This window comes from Polyodon spathula, chromosome 27 (genome assembly GCF_017654505.1).
Source record: "Polyodon spathula isolate WHYD16114869_AA chromosome 27, ASM1765450v1, whole genome shotgun sequence".
In the NCBI taxonomy this organism is placed as follows: domain Eukaryota; kingdom Metazoa; phylum Chordata; class Actinopteri; order Acipenseriformes; family Polyodontidae; genus Polyodon; species Polyodon spathula.
The window spans coordinates 6239379-6248326 of record NC_054560.1 but is presented as its reverse complement, the minus strand read 5'-3'; the positions used below and the strand labels follow the sequence as shown (position 1 = coordinate 6248326).

The 8948-nt window shown below is 51.6% G+C and overlaps 2 protein-coding genes across 2 annotated transcripts in view; both read left to right on the top strand.

The window, feature by feature from the left end:
- The window catches only part of LOC121301280 (RNA polymerase II elongation factor ELL-like), a 794007-nt gene that overhangs the window by 604304 nt on the left and 180755 nt on the right, over window positions 1–8948 (top strand). The gene's annotated exons all lie outside the window — the stretch shown is intronic.
- Window positions 646–7973, top strand: LOC121301294 (dual specificity mitogen-activated protein kinase kinase 2). Its single transcript, XM_041230551.1, has 11 exons — window positions 646–1190; window positions 1619–1829; window positions 1986–2132; window positions 2412–2489; window positions 3018–3069; window positions 4635–4759; window positions 5231–5444; window positions 5786–5850; window positions 5955–6016; window positions 6257–6302; window positions 6521–7973. The coding sequence occupies exons 1-11, from the start codon at window positions 1093–1095 to the stop codon at window positions 6629–6631; spliced, it is 1209 nt and encodes a 402-aa protein (XP_041086485.1). The 5' UTR covers window positions 646–1092; the 3' UTR covers window positions 6632–7973.

Below are 8948 nucleotides of genomic sequence, written 5' to 3'. Positions count from 1 at the left end.
GTCAATTACAGAGCATTGCGCTGCACTGAGAGACATAAGAGCATTTACAAACAGCGGGTCACATTCGGTCCACTGAGCCGGTCCGGTTCCTATAAACTGATTGATCTCCGAGCTGTCAATCCGCGCACAGTTCATTCCTCTCACGGCCACAAGGGGTCGCCGCTGAGGCAACGCTGGCCCTCAACTCTCGCGAGATCTGTTACTCTGTCGTGAAAAGTGTGTGTGGGTGGGTGCAAGATCTCGCGATATTCCGAGAGACCCCTCCTGTAGTTCTGCACCGCCGCTTCCTGAAACGAGAGAGGCAGTGGAGCGCTGCACGAACCGGGACCAGAAGCGAGCCGAGCCGAGCCGAGCCGAGCCCGCACCCAGCCCGCAGCTCCTGGGGAGACACGCCGCCGCGCACCCCCGCTCGATAGTGACACAGGCCGCGTAGCCTCGGGCTCGAGTACCTCCCTTCCCCGGGACAGAGCCTCTGTCTGGGTAACAGGGATACCGCTCTGTTTAGAATAATTTACAAGAGAAGGTTTTTTTGTTGTTCTTGTTGTTTTTTGGTGATAGCATCATGTTGTTTTTCAAAACACGATTTGGTTAATAATAATAATAATCATACATTTTTTAAAGGGCGTTTCTGTGAAAAAACAGTACATTTTGTGTGGCGGAGAGGCCTGTTTATTTACAAACAGTGCATTTTGTGAAATAAGATTAAAAACAAAAATTACAGTGAAAAAGCATTTCTCGTGTCGTGACACCTTTTTAAGAAACGCGTGATCGAGTCGTACCCTGAAGAGGTCTCTGTCAGGTGAGCCAAGCTGAGCACTGGGCTGGGTTGGGGTGGTTTTGGGGTTTTTTTTGGGGGGGGTGGGGGGTTGACTGACCCTGGTCAAGTTGCAGAAGAACAGGTACAATTAATAAACGAGTCGCGCTGCGTTATTAATATTCTCATAAATACAGAACTTAGGAGAGAGAAGCGGAGGCGACCATTTGGATAATTTTCCGAATCTGCGAGACTTTACAAAAAATCTACAACATCGATTTAATAACAAAGAATATAGATACATATCTAAAACGAGAAGCACCGGACTCGCTGCCGAGATGCCTGCGAAGAGGAAGCCGGTACCCCCGGCCTTAAACATCACCCCTTCAGCGGGGGAGGGAACGCCTCCGACAACCTCGGTCGAAGCCGCCTCCGAGTGAGTGTTGTGCCTGCATCTATTGATCTTATTCTGGGCTGGAAGTAAGACTCCTAGTGCATAGCAGTTTAACCCAGGTATAGCTCTGTATTGAGCAGACTAGCCTGTAGAGATGGACAGTGTGTGTAGCTCAGTATTGCGCATGCTAGCATGTAGAGATGGACAGTGTGTGTGTGTAGTTCTGTATTGGGCAGACTAGCCTGTAGAGATGGACAGTGTGTGTGTGTGTGTGTGTAGCTCTGTATTGAGCAGGCTAGCCTGTAGAGATGGACAGTGTGTGTGTAGCTCTGTATTGAGCAGACTAGCCTGTAGAGATGGACAGTGTGTGTGTGTATAACTCTGTATTGAGCAGGCTAGCCTGTAGAGATGTACCTTGTGTGTATAGCTCAATATTGGGTGTGCATGCACTGACCCTCTCTCCCCGGCAGGGCTAACCTGGAGGCCCTGCAGAAGAAGCTGGAGGAGCTGGACCTGGACGAGCAGCAGAAGAAGCGTCTCGAGGCGTTCCTCACGCAGAAGGCCAAGGTGGGCGAGCTGAAGGACGACGACTTCCACCGGATCTGTGAGCTCGGCGCAGGCAACGGGGGTGTGGTCACCAAGGTGCGACACAAACCCTCGGGGCTCGTCATGGCCAGGAAGGTAAGGGGCTCGCTGAGTCTGTCTGTGGGTGCGTCTCTCTGCCTCGGTATGTGTCTGTCTGTGTGTGTGTGTGTGTGTGTGTGTGTGTGTGTGTGTGTGTGTCTGTATCTCTGTGTGTGTGTGTTTGGGAAGCTGATTTCCTGTCCCTCTCCTCAGCTCATCCACCTGGAGATCAAGCCTGCGATCCGGAACCAGATCATCCGGGAGCTGCAGGTGCTGCACGAGTGCAACTCCCCCTACATCGTGGGCTTCTACGGGGCCTTCTACAGCGACGGGGAGATCAGCATCTGCATGGAGCACATGGTGAGCCACTGCCCAGCGCGGGGGCCCAGGGGCACAGCACATGAAACCGAGCCTCTGTGTTCGCTCTGCCAAACGCTGCCAAATGCTAGGAATCCTTTCAACCCTGAATCCAAGCGGCGTCTGTTGGAGCTCGTATTTAACTGGTTTTTTATTATTATTTTAATCCAGTGAGTTTTTAGTTTTTTTTCTACAGCCAGGAAGCTCCTTTTTTATTTATTTATTCTAACGTATATATTCCCGGATTCTCTAACGCTCCCGGCTGCACTCCTTCTTCTGTAGGACGGCGGCTCTCTGGATCAGGTACTGAAGGAAGCCAGGAGAATCCCGGAGGAGATCCTTGGAAAAGTCAGCATAGCGGTAAGAATTCCCAGACAGACAGACAGACAGACAGAGAGAGAGAGAGAGTTTCATGCGAGGCTCTTAACGGCTGCGCAGCAGCGTAGAGAGAGCAGGGCTGCTCAGCTCCAGGAGAAACAAGCCAGCAGAAGGGTTTTGCTTGAAGTTAATTGCAGGTATGATTGTGGGCTGCAGACAGCACTTTAGTTGCAGAGATTTGCATTGTGAAACTGTCTAGTGACTAGTGGGCAGGTGATTCAGTTTATAATTAGCACCTGTGGGTGTGTGTGTCTGTCTCTGTCTTCATCAGTGTGTGTTGGCTGGGGGTGTGTGTGTCTGTCTCTGTTTTCATCAGTGTGTGCTGGCTGGGGTGTGTCTGCCTGTTCTTTGCCAGCTCTGTGGGTGACCGTATCACACTCGTGGGCTATTTTCAAAGCTTGTTAACAAGTGTTTGTTCAAGCAAATTTCTCCTTAATAATGAAGGTTTTGAACAGAAAAATCATTTGTATTTTTTGTTGTACTTTAAAAACATCTCTTTTTCCCTTACAGGTTCTCCGAGGCCTGGCCTATCTCAGGGAGAAGCATCAGATCATGCACAGAGGTGAGTGCTCCCCGCTGCTCGCTCGGGGGCCACGCTGTATCACAGAGACACGGCGCTCCCCGCTGCTCGCTCGGGGGCCACGCTGTATCACAGAGACACGGCGCTTCCCGCTGCTCGCTCGGGGTCCACGCTGTATCACAGAGACACGACGCTCCCCGCTGCTCGCTCGGGGTCCACGCTGTATCACAGAGACACGGCGCTCCCCGCTGCTCGCTCGGGGTCCACGCTGTATCACAGAGACACGGCGCTCCCCGCTGCTCGCTCGGGGGCCACGCTGTATCACAGAGACACGGCGCTCCCCGCTGCTCGCTCGGGGTCCACGCTGTATCACAGAGACACGGCGCTCCCCGCTGCTCGCTCGGGGTCCACGCTGTATCACAGAGACACGACGCTCCTCGCTGCTCGCTCGGGGTCCACGCTGTATCACAGAGACACGGCGCTCCCCGCTGCTCGCTCGGGGTCCACGCTGTATCACAGAGACACGGCGCTCCCCGCTGCTCGCTCGGGGTCCACGCTGTATCACAGAGACACGGCGCTCCCCGCTGCTCGCTCGGGGGCCACGCTGTATCACAGAGACACGGCGCTCCCCGCTGCTCGCTCGGGGGCCACGCTGTATCACAGAGACACGGCGCTCCCCGCTGCTCGCTCGGGGGCCACGCCAGACTGAAACTAGACGCTCACATTCAAACACCCAGTTAGGACCGAAACAGTCATATTTACAAAATTACACTGAAGAGCGTGTAGAACTCTGCGTGCTTGTGTCTCTGCGTGCTTGTGTCTTTGCATACGTGTGTTTGTGTGTGCACGTGTGTCAGTGTGTGTGTGTCAGCATTCTCTGAGTCCCTGCAGGTTTAAGGCCTGCTCGCTGTGCCTCTCCCTCCCCTGCCTGCAGTGCTGTGTGACGGAGACAGGGCAGTGTTGGAGGGACTGAGCTCTTAATTACAGACTGACTCTCTGTGTGCTCATTACAGAAGTGACTACACACTGACCACGCCCAGGGCTTACCCTGCGCCAGCGCCCCCCCCCCCCCATCTCGCACTGCACAGAGAAAGGAATCGTCTTCCCCTGCACTTCACTGTTAAGCACAATAATAATAATAATAAAAGTTGTGATCCGTCGCCCGCAGCTTGCAATTTTTTTGTGTTTTGTGTTTAAGTTCAGAAATTACACTTATGTCCTGAATTGGGAAGGTAAAGCTGGCCTCTGAAGCAAAGGGGTCGATCTGATGAGAGTTTGGAGGCTGTCTGAACGAGCTGGGAGCGTGTACGTTTCATTCTGGTGTGCACTCGGCTTTGTCAGGCTGTCGGACCCAAAAAAAGGTGCCAGAAAAGCATGCAGTCTCGACTTGATCCGAGGTATAGCCAGCGAACCCCTGGAAGCACATTGGTCGTTAACCCTAAATAAACAAACAGACTAAATGTGAGCACGCTCCTGACTTGTTTATGTGTGCTTTGTCAGGGGCACTCTGAGTGCAAGATCTACACTTTGCAGCGAAATCATAAGCAAGCTGCAGAAAACAGGTTCAAATTGAGACATCCTCCCTCTCTGTCTGTCCCTCTCTCTAGATGTCAAACCCTCCAATATCCTGGTGAACTCTCGCGGGGAGATCAAGTTGTGTGATTTCGGGGTGAGCGGGCAGCTCATCGACTCCATGGCCAACTCCTTCGTCGGGACCAGGTCCTACATGTCTGTGAGTAAACCGGGCCGGGCTGGGCAGTACCAGAGAGGAGGGAGTATTGCACCAGCGATTCAGAGGAGAGGGAGAGCAGGGAGCTTGCACTCTCTTAGAGAAGAGAGAGGTGGCATTGTATCAGAGACAGCGATGGAAGAGAGAGCTGTGCATATCTGCTTTAATGAGGGAGGCAAAGGGGGAGGAGAGGAGGGGGGAGTGAAGCTGTCAATGGGATCCTCTGTGATATGTGTGTGTAGTTGTAAGGGCAGCAGGATTTGGGATTCCAGTGAAAGGGACTGGCAGAGGCGAGGCATGTCATCAGTATGTGCAGTGCACAGCCGTTTCAGCCGTTCCAGGTTTTACCACGAGCTTGATTAGCCGCAGTTCGGGTGCGTCCCAGTAAAACCAGGAACGGATCAGACTGCTATGCACTGAGGGTTAAGGGGTTGCGTGCAGATTGATGTATTGACTGATCGCCTCGCTGTGCAGCCGGAGCGCCTGCAGGGGACGCACTACTCTGTGCAGTCGGACGTGTGGAGCATGGGCCTGTCCCTGGTGGAGCTGTCGATCGGGCGCTACCCCATCCCCCCGCCCGACGCCCGCGAGCTGGAGGCCGTGTTCGGCAGGTCGGTGGGGGCCGGAGCCGACGGAGCCCCCCCCAGCACCTCCCCCAGACCCAGACCCCCCGGCAGGCCTGTGAGCGGTGAGTGACGCACCCCCACACAGAGTAAAGAGCGCCTGCTCATAGCTCATAGTTTAGAAGTGCCTGAAGAAGCTTCATGCATTCAGCTGCAGGTGTCTCTGGTTGGAGTCATGCCGTCTCTGGCTGTGTTTTGAATTTAAACACTGTTTTTGTTAATAGTTGTGGCTGACAGTGAGTTAGTTGAGCTGCAGTCTGCTCTCTCTTCCTGTGCGGTGTCTGATCGGCTTGCGTTGAGACCTGGACTGTGGTTTTTCAAAGCCTGCTGTATCCGAGCAGGCTGGCATTGTGAACCCCAGGAGCCTGTGCCGAGCTCTGACCAGCTCTTGTGTTTGATTCTTCAGGCCACGGGATAGACAGCCGCCCCGCTATGGCGATTTTCGAGCTGCTGGATTACATCGTCAATGAGGTCGGTACTTCTCAGCAGCGCTTTCAGTTTTTGCTTCTCGAGTCCGCGTAGCTCTAATGACGTCGCTGTTGCTTTTTCGTTCTCTCGTTTGGTGTTTCTCGCAGCCTCCTCCCAAACTTCCGCACGGAGTCTTCACCCCGGACTTCCAGGAGTTTGTCACCAAATGGTGAGTCTGCAGTTGGCCGGTTTGCCCAGTTGGTGCTTCAGGACTTTGCGTTGACTCCCGTGCAGTGTAGATTTGCACAGAGGCAGCAGTAGTGACGGTCGCTGGGGCTGAAGTAAATGCTGGTCTGGAAGGGGCTGTCAGGGTTTCCTCTGGAGATTGTGCTCCAGTAATGGAAGTGAATGTTTTGTGTTTTTACACGCAGGGACACTAATATATTTCTCTTGTGTTTTTTTTTTTTAGCCTCATCAAGAATCCTGCAGAGAGGGCTGACCTGAAGATGCTAATGGTGAGGGTGTGACGTGCAGCACGTTACTGTCACAGGACAACATACAGCCAGCTTTTTCACTCTCAAACTAGACTAATAACACGCTCTCTCCCCCTCTCTCTCTCTCTCTCCCCCTCTCTCTCTCTCTCTCTCTCCCCCTCTCGCTCGCTCGCTCTCTCTCTCGCTCGCTCGCTCTCTCTTTCTCTCCCCCCCCCCCTCTCGCTCTCTCTGTTTTGCAGAACCACACATTCATCAAGCGCTCCGAGGTGGAGGAGGTTGACTTTGCTGGCTGGCTGTGTAAGACGATGGGACTGAACCAGCCCAGCACCCCGACCCGCACTGCAGTGTAAAGGGGCAGCAAGCCGGGCGCGGGGAGGGAGGTGCTAAGCTTCCCTGTGTCTGTCTGTCTGTACAGCGCCAGGATCCACCACTCCTCCTCCTCCTCCTCCTTGTTACTCCTCCCGGGCCTCAGCAAGTGGCTCATTCATTCTTTCTTTCTTTCTTTCTTTCTTTCTTTCTTTCAGGCAGTCAAAACGCCTGTCATTAAATTTATTATGCTCCTTTCTGCAGCTGTACATTCAATTCAGCAGTGTTGAGCGTTTTTGTAATAGTTATGGGTGATCCAGAACAGGCAGGCTTGAGGCAGGGGTCTCTCTGCTCTCTGCTCTGTCTCTCTCTGTGTGTGAGCCGGGTTGTAATACTGTAAAAAGTGGGGTGGGGGTGGTCCTGAGCTCTTGTACACAAAGGGGATCACACTCCCCCACCCCACCGACACGCATCTTCAGACAAGTTCATCAGAACAATAAGCTGAGAGTGAGGTTCCAGCGCAGACGCCTGATAATCTCTCCTAGCGCGGGACAGTCTGCTTCTCTGACCACAAACAAACCTCTTAACTCATGGAATGTTTCTTGGGTTTAATTATCTTGCTGTTTCATTTTTTTTTTCCCACCCCACTTCATTGTTTTGATCTGGGTATACTTACCATTTTTTTATTTTTGTAACGACAATATCAGAGTGTGAATCCGCCTCGACGAAAATCACAACAAAAACGTGCATCAGCCTTTTTTAATTTCGTTTGACAAGTAAAACATGTAGATTGAATGTATAATTTAAGTAAAGTGTTAAAATAATAATAGTAATAATAAGGTGGTGATTTCTGTTCTTGTCTGTGGTGTGAAGCAGTGCTCTGTGTTTTGACTCTCGAAGTGGAGGTGATGAACAGGGCCGGGATCGTTCTTGTTTTTCGGTTCCTTTTGAAAGTCAAGTTGATGTTTTCGAGACGTCTCCAGTAATTGTTGCTGCTTGTTCCGCTGCTTCCATCTTCAGTTCCAGTCATTGGCTGTCGCTGTGAGGGATGTCCTGGATTTGATTAAAAATGGGATTTTGGGAACCGATTCTAAAAAGGAAACTGGAATTGTCCCAGAGCCCTGGACGATGACTCTCTTTGTGTCCAGTCCTGTGTGATTCAGGATCAAGTGCTTTTAGCGAGTCTCGCATGTGGGACGGCTTTCCCTTCTCCTCCCTTTTCTTAAAAGGTTTTTGTTTTGTGTTTACCCCCCCTCCCTCCCCCGCTGTGTTTGGATTTCAAAGGGTTACTGAAACATTCTTTGTAAAAGGTGTTGTGGTTTGTTTTTTTTTTTGTTTTTTTTCGATATTGGTAATAAATGGCACTTTACATCGCAACAAAAAAAATACTGTTGTCTGTGTTGTTTTTTGAAGTGTTCTAATCCATTCTAGAGTTTCTTATTGTGGGGGTACATACCATCAGCCTGGATTCTACCCAGACCCCCGTTTTCCGAGTGGGAACACTGTGTCAGAATAGGCAGCTGTTAACATGATTCCATCAGTAATTTCGTGCTGCTGTTATAATATCTTAACCATTGAAAGGGCGGGGGGGGAATCCTTTGAATGTGCATTAAATGGAAGTGCAGTAAATATTAAGAATGCAGAGCTGCTGCATTTAAACAGCACACATTCTGTATCTCTCCTGATATAACTGCAGTAATGCCACGGCAGCACACCTGCCAAAAACACTCTGGAATCTAACATGAATCTGGAGAAGTACTGCAGCTGCCCTCTGGGGGGCGCCACCACGCTTCAGGGTTTGCAGAGAGGTCACCATGCCGACACTGTGTCCCCCCTGCAGCTGAACACCTACCAGAAAGACAATGGAAAGCTTCATTACCCCCCCCCCCCCCACGTGGTGGTTTTTCCACAAGTCCTGCTCCTCCAGGAACAATGGGACAGGGTGGGACTTTGCCTGAGATCCTTCTGCTTCTCTGTGATTGTTTCTGAATAGTTGCACGCATTGCATGCCATCGTGGATTCACAGATTTCTTTCTACCGTTCTCTAGTTTTTTGGCCAGTATTTGCATCACCTCCGAACCCGAGTGCGTTCCCCGGCCCCGCTGCGGGGTTCAGGGCCGCTCTCTGCAGAGTCACAGTCACCCCAGAGGTCAGGGTTCATTCTTGAATTGACGTCAGACCATTACAACATTACCTTGTTTCTGAAAATGTGACAGACTGGAACTTCAAGTTACTTGAAATGTCAAGCTCGATTCTGATTCATGAGTATGGATGAGTACCTGGGAGGGGAATGGTTAAAGGACAAGGGGGGGGGGGGTCTGTTTGACTAGCATTTATTCCTGCTTTTATACATGCATCCAG